Here is a 27,712-nt window from a genome sequence, read left to right on the forward strand (position 1 = left end):
CTCGTGTATTTTTCTTTGCCATCGCGACTAAGGTTCGCTTTCAGACATGCAAGTATTTTCTGATTCACACGTAGGATAAACATTTTTTGCACGAATTCACAAAAACCTGAACTCGATTTTTTAAGATCGAAGATTAGCAGGTGGCTAGGCACGTTAAAAATGTTTGTCGTTCAGCGCTATAACTGCTAGCGCGAGGTGCGCCTTACTTTTCATAACCCCTGTGTACTACCTGATGCTGAATGAAATCCTAATAACCTCGTTAGCGTGTCCCACCAATGATACAAAAAGTGTTAAATAAGCCAATCGTATAATAGAACTACTACTAGTTCTGAGTGGTGGCAGCTTATTTTGCTGCAGCTAGATAATTAACATGATGCAGAATTGCAATCCCATGCCTCCTTTTGAAATTAATAGGCTAATATTATTTTGTTAGGACAAGCATTTAATTAATAATTATTCGAAAGTACTTTCTAAAGAATATACTTTTGTATCATATAAATGAAATACTAATAGAGTAACTGTTAGTCAAGAACTTGTCATACGGAACGAAGTATGCCTTGTAATGTATATAAAAACAGGAGTAGATAATTAAGTATGCTAGAATTGCTATAAACTTTTGGTCGTAAACTCAGAGCTTGAAGCATAAGTAATGCATAATCAATGGAGAAATCCAAAAAGATTATTTGGCTGCCGCAAACATATTTAAGTTTTAGAGAAGAAATACACATGCGGTTAGGTTCTTAAGACTTGGACCACCGTCTTTATATATTTAACTTGAGATAATTGTAAGTGAAGTGAAGCCTCGGGTAAAAATTATTTACAAAATAGTACATTATATTTTGTTAAAAAATTAAAGATATAAACAAAATATTGATCATAATTAAACAAAATAGTGCATTCTTATTTCCTCAAACATTAAGTAACTCGAGGGAGTACGATTTAGTATGTAAGACTTTTGCAAAGGGTAGCCATGGCCTATGCATGTCGGTGATACTATACTACCTCGGAACACATCCATGATTACATTTGCACCGCGAAGGCACACACGGATATGGCCAAATAGCAAGTGCGGGCTGCTTAGAATAGCACTATAGGAGTGTTCTAGTTCAAGTAATAAATAGAATGCAATTCCTTCTATATATATTAAAAGGAAAAGCTAAAAGGAGGCCGCGCTTATAATTAGAGCTATAATATAGCAACTGAAACCACCTATATCTAGCCGTGCAGTAAATTTAGTCATGCAATTGGACGGCTTTCAACTTGTAATTACTACTGCATTAGCATAGCATTAGTAATCTAGTTAGGACCGTACTACTGAAAACCATATATCCAACGGTGCATATATCTGTGCATGGCCAGAAAGCAACATCCCATCCAATCCACTAATCCCACCAGTGTTCTGATCGGAACTAAATTAAACCCGGTGATGGATCATTGGACCTTGCTCCCCTCGGAGGAGAGGAGGGGATGATCCAACTCGTACGTCACCGGCCCCGCGAGCCACACGACGCGTACGCTGCATCCGCATTGATCAGAACGCTAGCTCGCCGTCGCCGTCGCCGAGACCCCGACCATCCATCCTTCCCCACTTCGGTTCGTTCGGCCCCCATTGAAGCCGTAAAGGCCGCCGCGCACGCGACGCGACGCGACGCGACCGAGCTGCGCCGGCCCCGAGCCCAATGCGCCATGAAATAACGAAACCGCAAGCGACCGGTCGCGCGCCCGAGCTGTCGCCGGTCCCCGCTTGCCCGTTACTGAACCGCTCGCGGGAACGCCTCGGCCTCGCTCGTTGGCGCGGTCACATCGCCCACCAACAACGCGATGTGGGCTCGGCAGCTAGGATTGACGCATCGAGCTAGCCCCGGCCTGGCTCGGAATCTTCGCGCGTCACACGGCGCCCTTGTCCGGCGGCGGGCGCGCGCGCGCGCCATGACGTTACCGCCCCGGAAAGCGACGCCGGCGCGCGCGCGCCATCCATCGTGGGCGCGCGCGCGGCGACGGCGTGTACGTCGTCGTCTCGGTGGCGCAGCGCGATCGGGCACTCGTGGATCGGGCGCGCTTCCGTGCGCGGGTAGGTTGCTTGCGATCAAATTAAGCTCGTCATCGGCAAGCTTGCTATACACCTCGCTCCCGAGCTAGCTTGCCCAGTTGCTCTGCGCTGATGAGCGACGCTGACGTCTCTGGCAAGTACACTATAACTAACACGATGCTGGCCTATCGGAATGATTATTATTAAGTACCGGATCAGTTGCGAAACGGCCGATCCATGAATCCTTGCGTTGTACTTTGTTCTCTCCCGGAGCAACACGATTATGCACGCTTAGTTAGGTGCCCCCGCATGGGCATGGCAGCGCATGCACAGTGTACCTTACTTCTCGCACAAGCTTACGTGCATGCATGGGATTCCTATTTCTTCATACAGCTAGTAATTTCTAACACTTTTACGGGATCCAATTTCAGACTCGTCGTTTCTCCCGAAAACAGACAGATGGTGATTCCTTCGGAGATAAGAGTAGTGGTTAATTAGTTTGCTTGCGTTGGTGAGACGAGGCGTAGTTGTTCATGCATGCAGATGCTTGTACTAATTTACATACTCTCTCCATTGTAAAATGTTCACAAAAATATAAGATGCGGTTTGACTCTCGGGTCTCAAAATTAGCTTTAATTTGACCCATAAGTGCCCTATATATAAAAAATTGTAGGAAGTACATTTATTTCAATCAGGAGTGAAATTAAATGATCATTTTAGAGAAGTTGGAACTGTAGTTAATAAAAAACCTGTGTTGGGCTAATAATTTCCTCTGATATCATTTTCACTAGACACGTAGTTTGTTAGGGAGGTGCATGCATGCACTTTGATTTGACTAAGCTCGTACGTATACTAGACTAAGCTCGTACGTATAGCATCTACCCACTATTCATTGATCACTGTAGAAAAACAGTAACTAATTAAATATTGTTAGGCGCGATAATTAAACACATGATATAGATGCGATATATGAACTGTCATCGTCTGTTTGTAACTAATTAATTAGCTTTGGACAGTGTACAGCGCAGCATTGTAAAAAGTTCTTTCAGGTTGTTAAATGTCATGTCGACTTGTCGAGCATGTAGTACAAAAGGAGTCTTCACCGTTACACTCGTGTAAGGATAATGTCACTAAAGCGATTCGACAGAAACGTGAATGGATGAAGGTTTTCTGCACCGAAAGTCGACAAATATCAATTAGCTACTGCATCTTATTTTCCCACCTTTTCCAAATCTTTTCGTTCAATCAAACATTCCATCATAGAGTTGGAAGTCCAAAACAAAGCAAGAGCACGGTAATTTATTGATGGTACACGGCTACCGTAAGACAAGCTAGGCACTATCGGTTGCGTACGTAGCGCTTAAGGGCTATTAGTTCAACATCACATGTACGATTGGAATGCATTAGTCATATTTCAGTGGATGATATCGCTTATGCTAAATGTGATGTGCACTTATCATATATTTAAACGATCAATAATGGTGGGCAAAAGATAATACTAGAAAAAAAAAGAATTAGACTAGCTAATAAATTAAACCTGAAGAATCCATGCATGAGTTTAGAATGCAATGAAACTGGGGAGATCAATGGCAATATATTTTAGAAAATGAATTAATTATTCTTTATATTAAATAAAATTTACAAATAGATGAGAGAATGATTAATTCCTCATTTATCTCAGAATAATTTTGCACATATATATACACCAACGATGGTGGATATGGACAGATATGTATATGTACGGTGCATTTTGCTTCCTCTATAAGTACCTTTGGTGTTAGATTTCTATTTGCAGCATGCCTCTTTCACAAAGCATTACAACTTGCTTTGGATGCATCCCTAGTTAAATATATAGATAAATCATTGGCGATGAGAAGCAGCCCCAACCTCCAGGAAATCTATGAACTGCACCTGCCCTTCAGCTTGATCATCCCGATTCTCCTCTTGCTCCTCAATGCTCGAACCGCACTTGGTGTCGCTCGAGTTCGCATTCACTTGGAGAAAGTCGTAGAATTCAACCGATTTGTTCGTGTCTTCTGATCAAATTGAAATCACAGATAATTAGGCTGATATTACCACAATCTGCGCATGCCAGTGAATGAAAAATGTGCGCTATAACATGTAGTCTTGCATGCAAGATATATTCACCTTCTTCGTTAGTAGTTGAACAATAATCCTCCTTGTTGCTATCATGGTTAATGGCAAAGGGTACTGCAAATTCTCTTCGGTACTTGTCCAGCAGGGAGGCCATGCTGCTCGAATCAGGCCTCGGCCTCTTGGCGTTCCTAGGGTTATTTTCATCTTCCGCAGCACCAGCGGCGGCAGCACTAGGGACACCACCGGCACCACGCTTGTTAGACATCCGCATCCTCTCCCTGCACCGCCGCGCCATGATCACATGCCAGTGATTCTTGACGGCGTTGTCGGTGCGCCCCGGGAAGAGCCTGGCGATGACGGCCCACCGATTGCCATGGACGCGGTGGGAGGCAAGGAGCAGCTCCTCCTCTTCCTCCGAGAAGGGGCTCCGGTTTATCCTCGGGTCCAGCTGATTGAACCACCTCAGCCTGCAGCTTTTCCCTGAAACAATTTGTCATTTTCACCAATAAGTTAGCTCCTCAATCACGCTACTATCATGCATGCGGCTCCATGGCTTGTGCAGGAAAGAACTCGGCCACTCAGATAAATTAGAAAGCAAGAAAAGTTAACCAGCTCGTTAGAGGAATGGATCGTAAAATTGCTCTACAAGTGATGCAGATATGACATGCACATCAAGGCAAATAATATATCATGTGTGTATTGGGCGAATGGCAGATAAACACACCTCTCTGACATGACACCCTAACAGATCTAAACTTCTTTTAACTAAACATGCATGCCCAATCACAAAGTCAAACTCGAAGCAAAAAAATTGAACCAAAAGGAATTGAAGAAGGAATTAACCAGACCAACATAGTTCCCAGCAGCCAACAGAAAACTCTACATGCACATGCTGTATCCGAGATCATGCATAGTCTTGATCATAGCACACCTGATCTCCCTTGAAGCTTCTCGGCGATGGCGTTCCAGTTGTGCGGCCCGTATAGCGCGACGAGCTCCTTCAGCTTCTCGTCCTCCGATGGTCTCCAGTGGCCCCTGGTGCACATCCTCGATCGATCGATCGCGCAATCAACAACAACAGACTGCTAATCTGAAGCTCTCTATATAGCCTTCGCCGCAATAATCTTTGCACCACCTCCTCCTACTCAACTTCCTAATAGCTAAGGCCGCAGCGAGGAAGGAATAAATTAATTAGCAACTGAGCTAGGTGATGTTCAGGGAAGAACACGGATCGATCGATCGATCGAGGACGCTGCTGGGCAGGAGGTAGGGTGGATATGAACAAGGATGTGGAAGAGGGAGGACGAGAGATATATAGGCAGGGAGAGAGAGATAAGGTCCGGGGGTATATAAGAAGGGAAAGTGGTGGGCAGTTTTTTTTCCTCCCTCTCGTTGTTGTTGATCGTTAGTGAGGGAGAAGATAGTGAGTTAGGAGATGGTTACACCAGAGTTAGTTTGATGCTACGTGTGGGCTAACGGGTGGTTTTGTACGTTAAGCTTCGCCAGGGATTGATGAATAGAAAATGTTAGTTACATGCTATAGGTCCACAAGATCGACTAACTACCTCGCCGGTTACAATTGTTCAACAAACTACACATAGCTAGGGCCCAGGGCCCAGGCAGGCATGATCTGCATGTGCTGTAGCGCCAACTGCACATGACATTTGCAGGAACCAGCGTGTATTAATTTAACTATTTTATCGATTATTTTCTAACAGTTTGGGAGCTACAGAAGATTAATTTGACATAACGTAGGATATCTAGCATGTTTACACATGTACCTAATGACTGGTATACAACCAAAATTTGTTTTCGTCCAGATCGTGCTAGCCTACTACACATCATGCATCTAATTAGGTTGTTTTGATTAGATAGACACGGACCATTTAGTATTTTTGTACCTTATTGGTTTAATGTTTGAGGAATATAATATTAGCATGTACGTACCTTTCAGAAAGATCACTTGTTATTTTCCCAGATCACAAGCTTCGATCGTTGTGTGCGAGAGAATTCTCCACCTGGTGCACCTAATGGTTCTGGGAGTTTGGGAGGAACCGGAAAGAGATGCGGTGCGCGGCTGCGTGTAGGGTTGCTTGGTGGGGGGAATTCTGCTGTTCAGGTCTCAACATCCCTCTGATGTTTCAAACCTACAACGTCTACTTAAAACCAACCCATCACACTCTCTCCCCCGAGCGTACTCGGCACCTAATTATAGTAACATACCTTAAACTATATCCTCTGCGTTGGGCGACCTTACTCAGCAACGTTATGTGTAGAACACATCGGATCGGTCGATGGATTTCGACAAGTACAAGTTGATGCTTTAGAATGAAAAAATAGGTCTTAAAAAAACGTTTTAGAAATAGGAGTAAACTACCATTATTTTGAGCTATAAAATCCATCATATCATGCTTATTAGTTGTGCAGTTTGGAGGCTCATGCATGCATGTGTGTTGGAGACTCAGAAAGTTGCTCCTTGCATGCAGGCAGTAGTAGGCAAAAAAAAAAAAAAAGAAGGACTGCTTGTTTCTGCCTGTAGGCCGTTGCAGCTAGCGACGAAGATCCAACAAGTAGCCACTAGCCAGTAGTCGCTGCGGGTTTTCTAGTGCTGTTGGGCGCCTCAGACCTACCCCGGCCAATCCACAACTTCTCTATTGGCCTGCCCCTGCAGGTCAACTGGGTTGTAACTAAATAAACACACTACTTCCGTTGCTGTTAAGTGTTTCCATTTTAATACTGCGCCAACACATTGGTGATATCGTGCATTTCTAGAGCTGTGAAACAGCCTTTTCAACCATATGTTTAGAACTAATTAACAAGTAACAATACTAGCTATTGGTGCAAAACTGAAAACATATATCCATGCATGTAACTAGTTAAACCATATAGAGAACCTTTTCCCAACCTTTTCTGAAAAAAAAACAGATTTTTTTGATAAAATAAAACCCAGTGCTACCTTGTTGGTCGTTGTTGCATATCTCTGTACTTCCAGATGGTCATGATGTGCATCTCTCTCCATTATTCCTGTCTGCTGCCTTTTCAGATATGGTAGAACCTAGACATATGAAACTTCTTTATGATGAAATTTGATCGGGAGGTGATGGGGCCATGGCAACTATAGAGGAGACATTCTTGGTGACCGGCGAGCGCGCGCATATCAAGGTAACAGCAACTACCTATCAGAAGTTAATTTATTTCGCTATTATTCGTTCCTTCCTGGGGTAGATTGCTTCCGCGGTCAACAACTGAAGATCAGGCTGCTTGGGAGCTTCTGCCTGTTCTCTGCTTCCATTGCAGGTTACATGCGCCACAAGATCAAGTAGAGAGCAGGATGTCAGCTTCAACCGTTGGCCTAACCCTGTTCCGTATCGCAGATAAAAGTTCTTAGAAACCAAGCAAGCACCTAATAAGTCTAAACAATAGGAAACTGAAAAAAAAATAGAACCAATGGTCCGGTAAGCTGAAATTCAACCTGTTATGAGCACTAATCTTCTTTCTACCCTTTCTACAGAAAGGGGGGAAAAAAGAAGCTTCAGATTCTACAGACTAACGCATTCCAGTCTTCAGAGTCCGTACACCTTTCGTAGAAACAGAATCGCTTTGAGAGACAGTCTTCCTGTTTCCCAGATTTGTCAAGAATGCGAAATTTTTCTTACCGTACTCGAACCAGCGGCATAAACTTTGGACCCGATGGATCAAACGTCAGGCTGTTTGCATATTAGGCACTGCACATTCTCTCGGTTCTCACGTGTGCAGCCTTGACTGATCGAGACAGAGCATGCAGAAGCAAGGGCTCTTCTTTCTTTCTCGCATCTGGAAATCTTTGCTTTCCAACCATTTGAAAAGGAGCAGAGATCTTAGTAGACGCGAGTGATCTCACGGGCGGAGGACGAAGAAGTAACGGTGGTGCAAAAGCGACGCGTACCGTAACGCCCGACGTAACTGCCGAATCTTCAGTTACAAGATGTCCTGTGTCCAGGCGACCTAATCAGCCGAAACCGGGGCTTCAGGGCCCGGTTATTCCTGCCTACCATGTTTGAACGTGACCTCAGCAAGGGTTACTTGCTCCTACCACACTGAAGTGACATGCAAGACACGAAAAAAAATGGAGCCGGATCGATCGACGAAGTGATCGATCCGGTCTCCGTGCCGTGCGTGAACCAGGTCCCCTCCCACTATGAAAGTTTCTAGCACCTGGTGACACGATGGGTTTACCGAATCGTCGTGCCACGTACATGGTCGAAACACGGACCGGATCAAACGGAGTTTGAATAATTTACACACACACACCCAAATTAAAATCCGTGCGTGAGCTAGCTCTAGGGCATTGGCTTGAGGAGGCCATGCTTTGGACTCCATATAGTCCATAGCAAAAGCGGATTGGAGGATCTAGCTTTGGTGCACATGCGCGGAATTGCGAAACTCCAAACAATTAAAGACTGAAGCATCACGTCTATCAGAGATCAGGACTTGAGGCAAAGGTTTCGAGTGGTATACGCGGCGCAGGCCATTATCTCACCACCTCGCGACGACAGCCACATTGCCTGAGATCAAGCTACGTATAGTAGCCTTAGAGTGTCGATGGAACAGTACACATACTTAGGCTGTTAGGCATGCAAAAGCTGGCCACCGCTACTCTCTAGGCTACGCTACGCTACAGCCTGCAGCCATCAGCGCAAGTACGCTCCGATGTACGCGGCTCACCTGCTCCGATCCGGCCCGTACGTCTCGCGGCCCCGACCGATACGATCCATCCATCACAGCCCGCCCGCGGTAGCCGTGTACGTAATCTGAGTTTGGTTTGGAGTAGAGCACTCGGTATATGACACCCATACACGAGAGCGTCCGGTACGCGTCCGATGGTACGCGTACGCCCCCGCCTCCTCCGTCACTTCTCATCGCCGGAGCCGGAAGCCACGCATCCATGACGATCCATCCTTCAACGCACCGGAAAACGACCCCTCCGGCCGGGAGGGACGAGCGCAGGAAGTAACCAGGCTGAGGCAGGCAGATCGATCGCGGACGCATGCAGCCGAGACGACGAGGCCAGCCGGCCGGTACGGTATTTGCTCACACCATGCAAGCGGGGGCGATACCTAACTCACCTAACCACTCCCGCGCACACGCATGTGATGGGTACGCGTCGTCTCGGCTCGGCTCGCGCGCGTCTGTGGCAGCGCGAGGACAAGGAGGCACGCACGCACGCACGGCAGCACCTGCCCGGGGCTGACGCTTTGCGGCCGGGCGGCTTCTTGCTTCCGCCTCATCGCAGCTTCGCAAAGTTATCTTTGGTGGTAAGCTAGCATGCGCCAATTTGGTTTTATATATTTGAACAGGCATGGGGGTGCGGGAATCTTGTTTGCTTTTGGGACTCGCTCGGATGGGACAGGACACATGACTCGCTCGTAGCCTATAAATTAGCATATAGAAGTATAAATCTAAAAAGTTAAAGGTAGGGAATACTGGGATAGGACAAGGCTTGTTCTTTTCATTTCATTTTTTTAAAAAAATATTGCTACTACCTCTAGTATTTTTTTTACACAAAAAGTGGCAGACGGGTGCTTCTCGTTGTTCTCGCATCTCAATTCAAACACGAAGTAACAGAAGCACGGCGAACTTGTTTCAAGGATGGTTTCGAGAGGTAACACTAACAGTAGTACATGCACAACAAACTGTGCGTTTTAGTTGCGAGTGTATGGACGCAAATCGCCGATGTGATATGACTTGGAGACCGATGAAACCTGAAACTGAAAGCAACGTTTTATTCTTCCGGTTACAAACACAGTTCGTTTTATTTTTAATCATGTACGATGAAGATATAAACAATAATCGTGCACGTGAGCGCGTATAGTGCAGGATATTAAGTGTAATAATTTGTGGGACTGATTCCTCCTCTACGAGAAGGTTGAAGCTGGATTATTTATCTATTATCTAAAAAAAACCTCCATTCGCTGCGAGTGCCTCCTATGTGCTGCTTGGAAGTTGGAAACCCTGTAGAGACGCCTTCATTTGCCTACCTTCCCCTCCAATCCAGCGGCCGGCGCAGCGGCGATCATCGCCGGGTAAATTGGCCGAAGCTGATGTCTGATCCGATCCGATGACCCAACTGACCGGTTCCTGGCGAGAGTGTGATCGATGAGGCGAGAGCACTGCACGCCTGACGTCTCCAAAATATTCTTCGGTTAAAGTATCCTCTGAAGCCCCGTCCCAATTGTACCACCACTAGCGATAGTCGCTTCTTGTGGTTTTTGGTCCGGACGCGAGTGGCGGTGAATTTTTAACGGAAGTCAAGTAAAGGCAATCACTGAAAACTAACTGCGATCTAGCAGAAAGCAACGTCTGGGGGGTTAGAGGAAATGAGCTATCGCCTGGCTCTTTATAGTCCTTATCTTAATAACTGCTTTTTTGGAAGGAAAAGGTGGGAAGCCACTTTGTTGTTCTGGTGCGGGAAAATGAAATTAAGGTTTGGATATTAGGGTTTAATTAATACCTTTTACCGTGTCTTATGTCTCGTCAATTTTGTCGCCAAACTCAAATTACTTGTTTCAACTTGGGGTTGTCTACTGTGTACCCGAGTATTTTTTTCCTCCCACACTTGAATTCTGAACCGTTGGATCGAAAACGGATGGACGAGATCTATCAGCACCTCCACCTTATCTTCTCCATCCGTGGACAGGATTCGCGGACCATTCCTATCCTCTTCTTCCTCCCGACCCTGTCATCTCACCGCCGGTGTGGCCCTTCCTCCCTCCACCGCCCCTCCCTCTTCCGTTTTCCCCATCACTGAGGTCGCCGCCACCAGTTGCCCCCGCCTCCGTTGCCGCCCTGCTCGTCTCCGGCGGGCCGCCGTAGTCTCGACCGCCCCCACGCTAATTCGTAGCCGGTGCTCGCCCCCGTCCTTCCACCGCCCAGCCGGGGGTCCACCGCTGCCCCGGCAAGCGGCACCCCCGCCTCACCGCCATCTCTACTGCCACCACTGCCCGCTATCCTGCCACCCAGAGCTTCCTCTAGATCTGCCAAAGATAGGTACGCCCCCAACCTCGAACCCTAAAAGCTCGTCGGGGCTCGTCGGAGCTAGAGAAGAAGGGAGAGATGAGGGGAAGCAAAAATTCAAGTGTGGGCAGCTGAAAAAAAATGATCGAGCATAGTTTAGCTTTGCCCTTCAACTATCAAGATTTTCTGCCCACTTACAAAACTAAACTATCAAGATTCTTTTTCTTATTTTCTATGGATGGGGATACAATTTTGGAAGTTCTATCTACTTTGGGTTACAAACTTATCAGGGGAATAAGTATAGCTCGGATGGTTAGCGGAGATAATTGTACACGCACCCCGGGTCTTCATGGATCAAACTTCAAATCTGACGTCCCGTGTGCTGCTTTTCAGTAGAAAATTGGCGTTCATATTGACATCGAGACATGCCAGTAACTTCATCAATCTTAATATATGTGAAACTATGTGTGTTCATAAGTGTAAGTGTATATGTCTCTGTCTGCATGCGTAAGTGTGAGCGTATACATCCTATTTTTTTAAAGAAAAAAGTTACCTATCAAGATTTTTCTTATTTGCTAGCGATGCAATTTTTAGAGTCCTATTGTGTCCAGCGCCTTTTAGGTCCCAATTGAGAGAAGCAAAACTCCTCTGCAGCCCTAAACGAGCTAGTATTCAGGTAGTGGTGGGCTGCTGACGACGTTGTCGCGCACCAAGTGGCTGGCTGCAGATTTCTGACGATGCGTTTTGTTTTTCCCCGTCCGCGCGCCCGTGCGCCGGAGCCGAGCGCTTTTCGTTGCGAGGAGCACGCACGGGCACGGGTCCGTTTCGTAGAAACCAAGCGAGAGCGCCGCGCACCCAGCGCCACCATATACGGAAACGCGTACCCATCAGCCCGGGAGAAAGAGAGGCGACGATGGGGACGAGCGGCCGGGGCGACGACGACGGGGATAACAGATCGCAGGGGCGGAGGGGATCGGATGGCTCCGGGACGGCCGCGCGGGCGCGAGTGCTCGGCTCCGTTGAGTTGAAATGGGATCAGATCAGGGATCCCCGTTGCAGGGTGGAGGGGCTTCGGCAGAAAGAGGAGAGTGACTGGGCGCTGCGCGGCCCGTTGCGAATATGCGCGGCCTTGACGCTGCTGTCGAGCTCTAGAAGCGCGCGGCGTGACTCGATTGGTTGGGGCGCGTTTGCTTCCCCGCATATGGCTCGGCCTGGCCCTCGGGATACAGACGCGAAGCGATTGGATGCCTGTATTCGCACCTGAGCCTGGCTCTGGGCGTGCAACACAACCCCCCGAGCCTGGCTGCCGGGAAACGAAAATGGAATCCGTTTCTTGGCGGCCTGGCTCGTGCGGGATGCGAGCGCGCTCTCGGTGCCCAGAAAAATAGCTCCTCGCGTGTAGGCGGGAGATGCGGGGGCGCGCGGGGGAAGCTAGGGTTACCGCCGCCCCTTTCGCGCCTTCCATCCGCGCTATATCTTCACCGCCGCCCCCCCCTCCCCCCATTCTCTCCGTCGCACTCGCCCTCTGCCTCTCCGCTGTGAGCTCTCCCGCTTCCTCGTGTCCTCCTCTTCCTGCTCTTCCAGATCTAACACGCAGCAGGTGATGCATCTTCACTTGTGCTCTAGATCCACGGTGTTTGAGGCTCGATGATATCGGTGGTTGACCTTTCGCTTCTCCCTCTCTTCATTTTCCGCAGGTTTGAGGTTCGATTCGTTGGGTTTTCGTGGCAAAGAGAGCAGGTAACCTGTAATCCGTCGCAGATCTGGTGTTGCTCCCTTTCTCGATCGGTTTTTTTGGGGTCCTAATGCTTTGAACATTTGTAGGGTCGGATCTGTGCTGGTGATTTCGTTGGAGGTAAAAAGGTAAGTTTTATCTTTTAGGGTTTCGGTCAGTTGTTGTTTCTCCCGATTGGATCTTGTTTGTTTTGATAGTAATCCCTCTCCCTCATGTGCAGATCTGCCTTTATCTTGGCTTACCCGTTGAACTCTTGAAAGCCCTCGGACTGTTTACTGAAGGAGCTAGCGGTAACGATTTTTTCCAGTGAGCCTTTGTCATTAGCCGATGATGGTTGCTTACTTACTCTGGAAACTGAGCACATGTTCTTAGCCGATGATGAATGCTTATTTACTTTCAACAGTGAGCACATGTTCTTAGCCGATGATGAATGCTTATTTTCTTTCAACAGTGAGCACATGTTCTTAGCCGATGATGAATGCTTATTTATTTTCAACAGTGAGCACATGTTCTTGGCCGATGATATTAAGTTATAAAAATGAAAACTGAGCACATGTCCTTATCCAATGATGCATTCTTATTACACTGATTTACCTATATGTGAGCACTTGTGCATTAGGCGATGATGCAGTTTTTTTTTCTGACCCACTTGTTGAATGCTCAAAATGATTTGTTGTTTTGCTGAGACATGCTTTGCATTGTGTATTAGATGAACCCTGTCGACCAGAGACGCATGCTTGTGTAAAAGCTGCTGCTTTTGTGTCTGTCATCTATGCATACTTCATGAGTAGGCTGAGGGTGGCCTATAATTCACAGCCTCGGATTACATATGCCCCAATGAGTGCTATGGATGAGGAACGCCAAGCCAACCTGAACAAAATTTTTAATTGTAATGACATAGAATGTGTGAACATGTTGCGTATGCGTAGAGCTCCCTTTTTCAACCTGTGTAACCTGCTTAGGGATAGAAGCTTGCTAAGGGACAAAATAAACAGTATTGTGGAGGAACAAGTAGCAATGTTTCTCCATGTTGTGGGACACAACCAGAGATTTAGAGTAATCCACCAAACATTTAGGAGATCCATGGAAACAGTAAGTAGGTATTTTAGAGAGGTCTTGTATGCTATTGGTGAGCTCAGGGGAGAGATGATAAGGCCACCATCAACTGAGACAGCACTTAAAATCAGAACAAGCCCAAGGTGGTATCCTTATTTTAAGGTAATTAAATGAATGTAAGGTTTACCTGTACCTAACTGCAGTCCTGACCAGACTTTAATCACAAGTCTTGCTACAATGTAGGACTGTATTGGTGCAATAGATGGTACTCATGTTCATGCTAGAGTTCCAGCAAAGATATCTGCAGCATTCAGGGGTAGGAAGCACTATCCCACTCAAAATGTGCTTGCTGCAGTTGACTTTGATCTGAGGTTCACTTATGTGCTAGCTGGATGGGAGGGATCTGCACATGATGCACTCATTCTAGCTGATGCTCTAGAGAGGGATGATGAGTTAAGGGTTCCTCCAGGTACTTGTAACAGAAACTTTTAGACAAACCACAAATTGGGATTTCACATAACCACTACAACTGATTCTTGGCTACCTAATGAATTGTTTAGGTAAATTCTACCTAGTGGACGCTGGCTATGCATGTCGTCCTGGATTTATGCCCCCTTACCAAGCCACTAGATACCACTTGAAAGAATATGGTGGAAGAAATTATCCTACCAATAAGAAAGAGTTGTTCAACTTGAGGCATTCAAGCCTAAGGGTCACGGTTGAGAGGGCATTTGGGGCTTTAAAGAATCGATTCCGTATTCTAGACAACAAGCCCTACCACCCATTCAAGACACAAGTCAAATTAGTTCTTGCATGTTGTATTCTTCATAATTGGATAATTGGTCATGGTCAGGATGAGGTTATTCCTGATGAAGCAACATGGGAACCTAATTGTAGTAGTACTGCACCTGCTGATGGTTGTCAGACAGATGACAATTTAGATTGGGGTACAAGAAGGAATGAAATTGCAAATGATATGTGGAACAATAGGGGCACCTCTCATGTGTATAGCTTGCTGTTTGTGTGCAATGATCAACTGTTGTTCTGTTAGCTGAGCCAATGCACTTGTGCAATGATGATGTAATAATATGTTGTATGAACAACTAGACTGAGGCTATGGACATGTGCAATGATCATTTCATCCTATATTTCTTTTACCTTGACTGAGGCTGAGTCCATGTGCAATAATTATTTATTCCACTATTTCTTTTACCTTCCCTGAGGCTAAGTACATGTGCAATGATTATTTATTCCACTATTTCTTTTACCTTCCCTGAGGCTAAGTACATGTGCAATGATTATTTATTCCACTATTTCTTTTACCTTCCCTGAGGCTAAGTACATGTGCAATGATTATTTATTCCACTATTTCTTTTACATTTCCTGAGGTTAAATACATGTGCAATGATGTTGAACATGCATCAGTTATATTCTATTTTTCCTGATCATATGGCAATGAGTTTGTGCAATGATGTTAAGCATCCATTAATTACATTCTACTATTCCTGATCTTATGGTAATGAGTTTGTGCAATGATGTTAAACATCCATTAATTACATTCTACTTTTCCTGATCTTATGGCAATTGGTTTGTGCAATGATGTTAAGCATCCATTGTTTACATTCTACTATTCCTGATCATATGGCAATGGGTCTGTGCAATGATGTTAAGCATCCATTATTTACACGCAATGGGTTTGTGCAATGATGTTAAGCATGCATTTCATTAAGGATGCCTGAGGAGGTTGGGGTAATTGATCTGTCAGTGGCTGATGAGGTTGTCCAGGTTGCTGGTCCTGGTCCAGAGCAGCGCCCTAGGGGTGCTATGCGCTGGACTAGTGCCATGTCTTCCTTTGTCCTGCGCCGTATGAGTCAGCTGATTGAGAGTAGTGTTAGAACAGACAAGGGCTTCAAGGAGGTCCATCTGAACCAAGTTGCCAAGTACCTGCAGGAGTTTAGTGGCAATGAAGTGTCTGGTACTCAAGTGTATAACCACTTGAGGAAGTGGAGACAGAGATGGATGAAGGTGTCCAAGCTTAGGGAACTAAGTGGTGCCCTTTGGATTGAGGACAATTGCATGATCAGCCTTGATGAGGAGCACTATATGGGACACATCAAGGTGTGTGGGATGCCTAGATCTTCCTTACCTTGTTCTTATCCTGATTCAGTAGTTTTATTTCTAACATATCTAACTAATCATGCACAATACAATTAGGCACACACTAAGGATGCTGAATTTCTGAACAAACAAATTGAGAACTACAAGGAGATGATGATCATTTTTGGCAATGGGTTGGCCACTGGGAAGTATGCCATGGGTTCTAATGAGGCTCTAGGTAGCCCATCTGACTTTATAGATATCTCAATCAAGACTGAACCATATGATGAGGACAAGGCAGCCAAGTGCATTGATGATGCTGCTAAGGTGTTTGGAGAAGCACCCAAGGAAACAATAGAGGTCATTAGTGGTTCTGGTCCTAGCAAGAAGAGGAAGAGGTATGTCCTCACTGAGGAGGACCATCTGGTCATGAGCAGTATGACTGAGGCAGTGAGGGATGTTGCTTCTGCTATCCGTGAGACCAAGGTTGAGGTGTTGAACCCTGACCTGTACAGTGCAGTCATGTTCATGCCAGGGTTCAGTGAGTAGGCTCTGATCTGTGCTTTCTCCCATCTGGTTGACAACAAGGCCCAGGGTGATGCCTTTGTCAACATGGCTGAGAACCACCGCGTCCTTTGGCTAAGGACATGGCTTGCCAAGAATTCCTACATGTAGATCCCTCTACATACTTCCTGACTGATCTATCTTTTGCATAGTGACTTCTTTTGTGCAGGATACACTAACTGGAGCTTGAAACACTTTGCTCCATTTGTTTTGGTTTGACACAACACCCTTAGGTTGTGGCTGGTAAGTATGGTTAGGTTGTGATCTTAGAGAGGCAGAGACTGTAGTTGGTCTGTGATGTATTTGATCAGTCAGTTACATTGCCTATGATGTCATGGACACTTGGTCATGGTTGCAGTTATTTCTTAGTCGATGATGTCATGTGTCTGTCATTGGCTGTTATTTTGTGCTTAAAAATGATCTGAGCACAACTCATTGCCTTTATGAGGTCCTTATTCAGTTATGTATGAACTGAGCACAACTCATTGGCTATTATGATGTCCTTATTCTCATGTGCATGATCTGAGCACAACTCATTGCCTATTATGATGTCCTTATTCATTGGAGCATGATCTGAGCACATCCCATTGCCTTTTATGATGTCTTTACTCAGTTGTGTTGTTTCTGAGCACCTAATTAATTGCTTCTATGATATACTTGCACATTTCTGTTTGTGTGCTGAGCACAACCCATTGCCTTTTATGATGTACACGCATCAGTTGTGTATGATCTGAGCACCTAATTAATTGCCTCTATGATATACTTAATCATTTCTGTAAGAACCTGAGCACAACTCATTGCCTAGATGATATCCTTTTTCAGTTCTGCATGATCTGAGCACAATTCCTTGCCTTCCTGATATCCTTTTTCATTTCTGGTTCATGTGAGTAGAACTGTACTGCCTATTATGTTTTCCTTTATGAATTGTGCATGATCTGAGCATAGCTCTTTGTCTTCATGATATCCTTTTGATTTGTGCTTCATCTGAGTAATAGACCATTGGCTGTTATGTTTCCTTTTTCAGTTGTGCATTATCTGAGCACAGCTCATTGCCTTCATCATATCCTTTTCCACTTGTGCTTCATCTGAGTAATAGACCATTGGCTGTTATGTTTTCCTTTTGAGTTGTGCATGATCTGAGCACAATTCCATTGCCTGTTATGATGTCCTTATTTATTTCTGCATTTGCACCTAATTAATTGTTTCCATTGTTCATTGATTATTTTTGTTACAACTCACATTCTATTGCTGCATTGTAACTAATCTAGGACTTCAATTATGACTTGGTATGTTGTGTTCTATGGCCGCAAAACTGGCGTCTTCTCCACCTGGAGGGATTGCCATCAACAAGTTAATGGCTTCAAGGGAGCCTATTTCAAAGAGTACAACACTGAAGCACAAGCTTGGGCTGCCTATCACAACCAACATGTAGATCAAGCCCCTCCTGAGTTCAAGGCTGACAAACAACTGAACAAAAAAAGCACACCAACCAAAGATATCATTATCATTGTTCAGTTCATTATCATCCTAGTTTTATTGTACAAGCTTGTATGATCATTTGTTGTAATATTGAGCCGATGATGACCTCCATTGGTATGAACGAGTTGTATGAGTACCTACCCTAAAATTTGACTTGTGGTAACCTCACCAATTTCAGCTATCTGGTACTCAAACTCTGGTACATGCAGCCAACCAAACGACTGATTTCTCTTCTCTATTCGCCAGTTCTTAGCTCATACATGCAACCAAACATGTGCTCTGCTCAGCCTGTCTGCCTTCGTCCTGGTAACCAAACATTGATCACCTGCATGCAATTAGCCTGGCCCAGCTTAGCCTGCATGCCAGATGCGAGCCAGGCTAGCGACGGAAACGAACCAAACGCGCCCTTGGTCTTTGGTCTCTCGCGATGCTTTGGGACAGGGGTGTGTGCTGGGATGGGATCGGCAAAGGTAGGCAAGCGTTTCCGTGGATCAATGGCCGTAGTGCTTTTGACCGGGATTGCACAGGTGTTGTTCTACGGAGACATTGCATATGCAAATGCATCATCCAAGGAAGGTGGAAAGTGGAGTACAATGTCTCTTTATCACAGATCACAGAATCGGTAGAGGCTTGGCTTGGTACTGTAAATAAGGCGGTTGTGAGCGCCAGCGTCGTCGGATACAATATGACTGCTGTGAGTGCAGGCGTGCAGTGCAGTCGGCGCCATAGGAACAGGAGACAATTTGGGCCGGATCACCTGCACCGAATTGAACCGTGCGGAGCGAAGGAAAAAAAGAGGAGAGAGGAGAGGCCACCAGGAAGAATAGTTTGGCCACCAAGGAGAAGCCACCAGGAAGAAAATTGTGGTCCAATAGAGTTGCTATGTGGCTCTACATCCCATCCGACTTGCCAAACTTTCTCTCACACTTCACTGCTAGAGAATGCGCTTTCGGTACCGGATCCAAACCCCCTTTAGTACCGGTTGTGCAACTGGTATTACTATTTCGGTACTAAAGGTAAATAATCGGTACTAAAGGCACCCCTATAGTACCGGTTGTATATTAAAAAAATAAATCCACCGACTAGAGCTCCGGCCACACCCCGCCATCGTCTGCCCGAGCGCCGGATCCTCAACCGCACAACACCTGAGCACCGCACCGAAGAGAGATCGAGAGAGAGTCTCTTCGAGAGAGAGGAGAGAGGGAGGGAGGCGGCGTACTTACGCTGCTCAGCCACCACCACCGGTTGCTGCCGCCGCCGCTCCTTAGCCCGCCGGTTGCTGCTGCCACCGGATCTGAGGGAGAGGTGGCCGCTACTCTAAGATCCATGCACCGTTGTTGGCACCCTCCCTTCTTGCCTCCGCCACTCCTTGCTCCACCTCCGCTCCTCACCACATGTAAGAGGTGAGGGGCGAGCGAAGGGGGGAGGGGAGGGGTGGCGATGTGATTTGTGGGGGAGAGGGAGGGGATTCAGCTGGAGAGAAGAGAGAGGTGCGAGTGAGAGGATGAGAGGATAAGTGTGGTGGCCGGTGGGGAGGGGGGTGAGCGTGGGGTGAGAGAGAGAAGGGGGGCTGATGCATGAGGGGAGGTTGCCATTTAGTATTGGGTGAAGTCTCCACCCGGTACTAAAGGTCCTCAAGCATATTAGTACCAGTTGGAGGCTTCATCCGGTGCTAATTCGTTGCCATTTAGTATCGGGTGATGTACTAAAGGCCCTCAGGCACATTAGTACCGGTTGGAGGCTTCAACCGGTACTAATTCGAAACCTTTTATTACCGGGTGAAGCCTCCACCTGGTACTAAAGAGGGTCACGGGGGCTCCTCGGGGACAAGCTTTTAGGCCCAGTACTAATGCTCACATTAGTACCGGGCTAAAACGCAACCGGTACGGAGCCATGGGACTAATGCTGCGTTTTCCAGCGGTGCTTGCCAAACTTGGCAAACCAATTTGCCTTGCCAAAGTGTGAGTTCCACACGCAGTACTTACCAGAATGGAGAGTGTAAAATGGAGAGGTTGTTGTAGTGCGAAATGGAGAAGTTGTTGAAGTGGATGGAGAGTGTATATTTTTAGAGAAACCTAGCTGTTGGGATTTTGAGTGTAGGAAATGAATAGTCTGTTGGAATAAACAACTGAATATGAAGAGGAATCTTTTTGCCAAGGGTAATCTGTTGGAGATGCACTGATAATCAATAACTTGGACTTCACTATCAACAGGTTACATAATGAAAATAAGATACTGGACGCACCATTAGCTGGGTCCATCTTATACTAGTTTAAGTTGCACAAATGTCACAAACCAACATGCCGGTGCTCAACACGTAACATAATACACTCACTGCATCATATCGAGCAGGAGCAATCCGTCCTCTAAAATATCCTCGACAAATTACTGACCTCATAAACAGGACATATCTCACCATAAGTTCAAATCAAAGAAGAAAAAAAAAGGGTAATTCCCCATATATGATATATGCATCGGTTGCTTAGCAGACGCCGTTGGTCTTCTTCTTGGCCAGGACGGCCCTCTTCCAGAGCGAGATCACCTCGCGTTGCTTGTCCATCTCCCTCTGGCTCGCCTCGGCGGCGGCGAGCGCGGCGAGGTCGCCGCTGGGGACGCGGGCGGGCAGCGTGTCCAGCTCGTGCAGCACCTTCTCGATGTCGAGCACGAGGCGCTCGGCGAGGGTGCGGCTGAAGTCCTCGCGGATGACGACGCGGAGCACCGTCACGTGCTGCGCGTCGGGGGGCATGGTGTAGGCCGGCACGATCCAGCCGAAGCGGCGCAGGAAGTCGGAGATCTCGAACTCGTTGTGCCGGCTGCTGTCCTTGAGGGAGAAGGCCACCAACGGCACGCCGTTGTCCTTGGACACGATGTTGAACCTCCCCATCTTCTCCAGGCCCTGCTTCAGAACCATCGCGTTCTCCTGGCAGTTCTCCATGATGTTCTTGTAACCCTGCATTGGAAGCACGTTTTCTTTGTTTTATTAAAAAAATCAGAATATGTTGCTACACATGTATAAATCAATGATCTCAACAAGTTTAAGCGATGCACTGTTGTAATTTACCTCAAAGCCAAGGCGGATCAGCTGGTAGTACTGTGCAATGACTTGGCTGGAACCTGAAATTGCGGTGCACCATGAGCACGTTAGCCAGAAGATTGTGGTGTATGCATCAAATCGGACACGACACGAGGAAATGCGCAAAAAATAAGAGACCTTTGGAGAAGTTGAGGGTGAAGGTGGGCTGGTCGGCGCCGAGGTAGTTGATGTGGAAGATGAGCTCCTCCGGCAGGTCCTCCTTGGTCCTCCAGATGCACCACCCGATGCCGGCGTAGACGAGGCCGTACTTGTGGCCACTGACGTTGATGCTCTTCACGAGCGGCAGCCGGAAGTCCCACTCCAGCTCCGGGTACAGGAACGGCGCGATGAACCCGCCGCTCGCCGCGTCGACGTGGATGGGCGTGTCCCACCTGCAAGTTCAGTTCAACTTCGTGTCACAAGGATTACACTCTAGCGTACACTAAAATATCGGAGTTCGGTATACAATACTGGTTAGTATTCAAAAAGACTAGTATATTAATTAGTATATTAATTATATGTTGCTTAAAAGATTCACCTGTGATATGGGCAGTATATATGAGTAGTATAGATAATATAAATATATCAGGATAAAAGAACACAAATAATATCACCATAATTTTTTTAACACTAGCATAAAGTTTAAAAAATGAAATACCACTTTTTACAATTTTTACAATGTAGTAATTACTAAATTATCTTTAATAATGAACAGTTAAATCTTATGTATACCATATACTACTAAGTAATAGTATTGTATACCATAAAAGAGCTCAAATATTAAGCTCGCGTGCACGGATCAAAGAGGCAGTGCGAGACAGAATGCATGCTCTCATAGTTAGTTACCCTGTCTCGGCGTTCTTCTTGGTGAGCAGGTCGTTGAGCAGCTTCACATCCTCGAACTCGCCGTTGAGCGTGGAGCCGAGGATGGCGGCGACACAGATGGTGTTCTCGTCCACCATCTCCACGGCCTTATGCGGGTCCATGACGTAGTAGCCGTCGCTCAGCTTCACCTCCTTCAGCTCCACCTCGAAGTAGCGCGCGAACTTCTCCCAGCAAACCTGCATTTCCCAGTCCATTTGGATCAGTGGAAAGAAACTAGTACACACGCATGATTGCTGGGCTACTGGTTATGGAAAATTAGACAGTGCAATTTTTGCTTAGTGGGTGTTTGGATACTAGGTGCTAAATTTTAGCAGTGTCACATCGGATGTTCGAATCCTAATTAGGAGAACTAAACATGAGCTAATTATAAAACTAATTGCAGAACCTTGTGATAATTCGCGAGACGAATCTATTAAGCCTAATTAATCCATCATTAGCAAATGGTTACTGTAGCACCACATTGTTAAATCATGGACTAATTATGCTTATAGATTCGTCTCACGAATTAGACTTCATCTATGCAATTAGTTTTATAATTAGCCTATATTTAATACTCCTAGTTAGCATCTAACATCCGATATGACATGTGCTAAACTTTAGCAGGGAATATCCAAACGGGACATTACTTGGACATTGGCGCCGGTCACGATGTTAGGCTTGTCGCAGGGCTTGCCAGCTGCCTTCATCTTGTTCTGCCAACGCCTCTTGAACGCCAGCCCGGCGAGCATGATGGCCTCAGATGAGCCGACGGTGCCGACTCCGACGGCAGTTTCAGACTCCCCGAGAGGGGCGTTGAACAGATGGGCGATCATGTTCACGCACCGGTTCTGGAGAATCACCATTCAGTTCGTTAGTTAAAATACAAACAGATGGTCATGCTGCATTTTCCCATGTGCATTTCAAATGGGGAACCGTGTAATTCTGTAATTCTGAACTTGTGCTGTAGCGCCTCTTTTATGATAAACATTTTTTTTGGAATGAATATATTTTTCTAATTTCGAATAGGAAGAACTTTTGACACACAAACATTTCTGTCCCTTGTTTTAAGAGAATATTTAAAAACATTTTGTTCACATAATTCACCAATCTTAAGAAACTTAAAAGGCAGTTGTAATAATATGCAAATATCAGTCTGCAGAGGATAGATTGTCATTATAGCACTTAGGCCCCGTTTGGATACCTCGTGCTAAAGTTTAGCACATGTCACATCAGATGTTTAGATGCTAATTAGGAGTATTAAACATAGGATAATTAAAAAACTAATTGCACAGATGGAGTCTAATTCGCGAGACGAATCTATTAAGCCTAATTAGTCCATGATTTGACAATGTGTTGCTACAGTAACCATTTGCTAATAATGAATTAATTAGGCTTAATAGATTCGTCTCGCGAATTAGCACAGGATTCTGCAATTAGTTTTATGATTAGCTCATATTTAGTCCTCCTAAGCATCCAAACCTCCGATGTGACACTGCTAAAGTTTAGCATCTAATATCCAAACGCCCCTTTAATATTTCCACCAAAAATCCTTGGATGGATGCTCCGATTTCACAATGGTTAAAGTTTGGAATCTGGTGCTAAAATCATTCCTGAGAAAACATTTACGTGGAAAATGATTCGAATAGTAGTTAGGGGAAAAGATAGTATTGGGTTTATGGTTTGTGCTCAAAGGAATCGCCGGTGGGTTGATGCAGGTGTGTCTCTCTATCATTCATGCGCGCACGCGACGAGTCATCACTGCTTTCCTTTGCTTTTTCAGGTTAGTCTCCACTTTCGGAAAGCGTCGTGCCCTAACCCAAACGGCAGGTCTAGGCAAGTATCCTGATATCACAAAAGGACACGGCTTGAGCCAAAAGCACAACTAGGCCTCTTGTCTCTCCTAACTTGGGTTTTTTTTTATCCATTAACTAATTTTTAGTTCAGGTCATATCGGATGTTTGATACCGATTAGAAGGACTAAACGTGAACTAATTATAAAACTAATTGCATAAGCTGTGGCTAATTCGCGAGACGAATCTATTAAGCCTAATCAATCCATAATTAACACATATTTACTGTAGCATCACATAGTCAAATCGTAGACTATTTAGGCTTAATAGATTCATCTTATGAATTAGCCTTCATTTATACAATTAGTTTTGTAATTAACATATATTTAATATTTCTAATTAGTATCTACATATTCGATGTGACAGGACTAAACTTTAGTCCTATGAATCATACATATTGTCCGAATCTTCTAGAGAAAATTGAACCGGGAGAATTAAGGGGGTGTTTGGATACCATGTGCTAAACTCTAGCAGTGGTACATCAGATGTTCGGATGCTAATTAGAAGGACTAAACATAAGCTAATTACAAAACTAATTGCACGGATGGAGTCTAATTCGCGAGTCAAATTTATTAAGTCTAATTAATCCATCATTAACAAATGGTTACTGTAGCACCACATTGTCAAATCATGAACTAATTAGACTTAATAGATTCGTCTATGCGAATTAACACCCCTGAAATGACATTTTCCCGGTGGCTGTCACGACGGAAACGGCTTTTATTTTTTGTCACGCGGACGCGCGTCCGGTGATAGGTCTCCCACCCTGCATATTCGCACACAATCGCACGGACGGCGGCTTGTTCGTCCGGTTGCGCCCGTGGCTGCGATTCGCGGAATTTCGAAGCGAGATGAGGCTGGTTCGTGGGAAAATGTCGAAGGAAAGGGAGCAGCACCCGGTTCAGATCTGGGTCGCTCTATGCTTCGTTCACAGCAGTGGAGGAAGAGGATTGCACTCAACGTTTGGGGCCAGGAGCAGGGGGAGATCCAAAGACAAAAACGCGCAGGTGTGTTGCTTAGCTACACAGTCGTTTTGGCTTCTCTTTTAGGGCTAGTTTTCTGAATCCAAGGCCAGATTGCTGCATGTAACTCGAAGGGCTACATACCACGCGCAGTACAGTTTTCTTAACACGCATATATAGCACTGAAGTGTCGAGCCGTCCATGTTTCCCATCTATTTTCCCCTGACATGGATAGGAGGCAATAACCTTTTCCCATGGCATGTGCGCTACGGATGAATCATTCGAACCTGTTCGGCTGGACTTATAAGTCGGCTAAAAATCTGAAATGGCTGATTTATTATGAGAGAAAAACACTGTTCGGTGGCTGATAAGCCAGCTGATAAGCTGAAGCGAACAGGCTAAACTAATTTTGCTTCAGGGGGTGTTTGGTTCTTTAGGACCTCCTAAAATTCATGTCATATCGAATATTCGGATGTTAATTAGGAGGATTAAATATGAGCTAATTATAAAATTAATTACACAGATGGAGACTAATTCACGAGACAAATCTATTAAATCTAATTAATCCATCATTAGCACATGTTTACTGTAGCATCATATTATCAAATCATGGACTAATTAGGCTTAATTAGTCTATATTTAATATTTCTAATTAGTATCTAAACATTCGATGTGACAGGAATTTTAGGAGGTGCTAAAGAAACAAACACCTCCTCAGTCAGTCGAACACTTTAGGAAAGCATGCCGACCTACTCTCTATCACCGATTGAGCTCGGTGGCCTGATATCACAAAAGTACAACGCGAACCAAAACCACAATCCGGATTCGTCCTGCCGACCCGAAAGGATGGTGGCACCGCCACCGGCTGCCGCGGCATTATTGGCGGCGTGGTGCTCCGAGCAAGTTGGCTCGGCTCCAGGAGTCGGCGAGCGGCAGGCCGTTCTCGATGGCGACCGGCCAATTGGCATGGCAGCAAGCCGGTCAGTGCGCTGATCTGAAATCACTGCTGGCAGGCAGACAATGGCTGCACACGTTCATGATTTCGGACAGGCAGGCACACACCAAAAAAGGAGTCCATACGCGGGCCAAGAATACCGCAGGCAAAGACAAGGAGCAGGCTCCCCATCTCGAGGAGAGAGATCAGACCGACCACGCACTCTGACCACGTGCCACTTGTGCAAATACAAACGCAGTAGTACGTCGAACTTTGCCAGGCTCAGGCTGCGCGTGCGCGAGATAAAAACACGAATCTGAGCCCGTACTTTGCCTGGAATTTTACCCAAATCCAGGGGGAAAATGGACCAGGCGAGCAGGATTCTTCTTTGGTTTCTCGTGGCTGTGGCTTTCATTTTCGGCCGCGTCGCGTCGCTGCTACTGCTAGCGCTCATGGTGCCTGACCCGCTCTGCAAGTTTCCACGGACCGGCTTGCCCTCCCCGTTACACTTGTTCTTGCGAAGCTTCAAAGTGAGCATAAATTGAGAGAAATGGGTCAGTGCTGCAGTACTGCAGAGGAGGCTCATCCCAGTGGTGGTGCCTATCTCCGGCGCCTTCTTTTCTGAACACAGTGAAAGGGGGAAATGGACTAGCGGAGCAACAAACTTGATTGAGCCCCCCGTGTTTGGGCGAGGAGCAGGCCAGCAGGGAGAGATCAGACGCAAAGGGTTCAACACGCATGTGATGGGAGGCTTGGTGCTTGGATACTCGACCCTTTATCATTAGTTTTCTGAACCCAAGACCAGATTGTTCTCCAAAAAATAATTAGAAATAGTCAAGGCCAGATCAGAGGCCAAGTGGGCCAATGAAAAACAAGGGGTCCTACTGTTCTATTTCCACCGTAATGACCAATCAAAAACTGGGGGCTCGCCGCCGTCCCAAGCAGGCAAAGGGAAAGCGAAGAACGAATTGGGACTCGGGCATCCAGGGATCAGGCGAGAAAACGATGCCAGCGTTCTATACCAAAGTGCCGATCTCGGCTTGATATATATGAGCGGTCGATCGACGGAGTAGGGAGCGGGGGCGTTGGGTGCGAGCGTACCTGGAGCTCGGTGGTGACGGGGTACTCGTCCATGTCGACGTAGTTCTTGTTGACGGAGGCCTGGATGAGCTTGTCGCACTCGGGCTCCATCCACGTGGTGACGAAGGACGCCAGGTTCAGCCGCGGGTTCCCGTCCAGCATCAGCTCGTCGTTGATGATCTGGTACGCCGCCTCCTTCGGGATCGACTGCTCCGGCATCCGGAACCTGCATACGCCGCCAGGCACCACCCCAATGATGCTATCGATCGACGGAAAGCCGAGAGCGGGAGATGGCGTCGAGGTGCCAGCAGTAGGAAACGGCCGAGGCCATCGACGTGCCTGGGGAGGGAGGCGCGGACGTAGCGGGAGGCGAACGTCGAGTGCACGGACTCATCGGAGCCACCAACGCCGTGTGACAGCACCATCGTCTCGCTCGTCGATCTCTCGCCAGCGGGGAGGAAGAAGGGTTCTCTCTACTTCTCCGGGCTTTTGCTGCCGCTGGCTTGAGGGAGGGGGTGAGCGAAGAACTGACGCGGTCGTAGCTGTTGGCTTTCTGGACAATAAATATAATGGAACGCGAGGTCGTGAACGCGCTCTTTTTTTTAACCCAAAAAAAAAAAGACGCCGCGGCGTGGGTGAAGTGGAAAGAGCGAGCTCTGGGTTGGGTCCGTGTTTAGCTGGGGCAGGTGCGTTGTGCGTACCACTACCACCTGCTGTGTGCCTTTGCATTAGAACAAGTGTTTCATTGGTCGTTCACGCTCTCCTTCCACGTTCCTTGATCTCTTCCTCTTTTCTTTTTCCCCTTTTGATGAAAATTGAAATTTTGTCGCTTTCCTTTATAAATTATTAGTGATTAATGATACTCGTAATAAACGGTTACTGGATGTTTGGTTTCCTTG

At 46.3% G+C, this 27,712-nt stretch overlaps 3 protein-coding genes across 4 annotated transcripts; 1 reads left to right on the forward strand and 2 right to left on the reverse strand.

Moving 5' to 3' along the window:
• Positions 1 to 3,624: 3,624 nt before the first annotated feature.
• Positions 3,625 to 5,461, reverse strand: LOC101773223 (transcription factor MYB52). Of its 2 annotated transcripts, none has more exons than XM_004981897.2 (3): positions 5,058 to 5,461; positions 4,178 to 4,606; positions 3,625 to 4,062 (listed from the first exon to the last, which is right to left on the reverse strand). In XM_004981897.2, exons 1-3 carry the CDS (start codon positions 5,170 to 5,172, stop codon positions 3,890 to 3,892), a joined length of 717 nt encoding a protein of 238 aa, XP_004981954.1. In that variant the 5' UTR covers positions 5,173 to 5,461; the 3' UTR covers positions 3,625 to 3,889. The 2 variants fall into 2 exon arrangements, with proteins under 2 accessions (XP_004981954.1, XP_004981953.1); XM_004981896.4 differs by having other exon boundaries at positions 3,625 to 4,065; positions 5,058 to 5,457.
• Positions 5,462 to 15,641: 10,180 nt separating this feature from the next.
• On the forward strand, positions 15,642 to 16,556 carry LOC101768948. The gene is made up of 2 exons (XM_004986215.1): positions 15,642 to 16,028; positions 16,125 to 16,556. Exons 1-2 carry the CDS (start codon positions 15,642 to 15,644, stop codon positions 16,554 to 16,556), a joined length of 819 nt encoding a protein of 272 aa, XP_004986272.1.
• Positions 16,557 to 20,224: 3,668 nt separating this feature from the next.
• Positions 20,225 to 27,363, reverse strand: LOC101773899 (glutamate decarboxylase 1). The gene is made up of 7 exons (XM_004981898.3): positions 27,153 to 27,363; positions 26,835 to 27,039; positions 22,635 to 22,835; positions 21,970 to 22,184; positions 21,262 to 21,515; positions 21,112 to 21,164; positions 20,225 to 21,000 (listed from the first exon to the last, which is right to left on the reverse strand). Exons 1-7 carry the CDS (start codon positions 27,236 to 27,238, stop codon positions 20,533 to 20,535), a joined length of 1,482 nt encoding a protein of 493 aa, XP_004981955.1. The 5' UTR covers positions 27,239 to 27,363; the 3' UTR covers positions 20,225 to 20,532.
• Positions 27,364 to 27,712: the final 349 nt, after the last annotated feature.

This window comes from Setaria italica, chromosome IX (genome assembly GCF_000263155.2).
Source record: "Setaria italica strain Yugu1 chromosome IX, Setaria_italica_v2.0, whole genome shotgun sequence".
NCBI classification, from domain to species: domain Eukaryota; kingdom Viridiplantae; phylum Streptophyta; class Magnoliopsida; order Poales; family Poaceae; genus Setaria; species Setaria italica.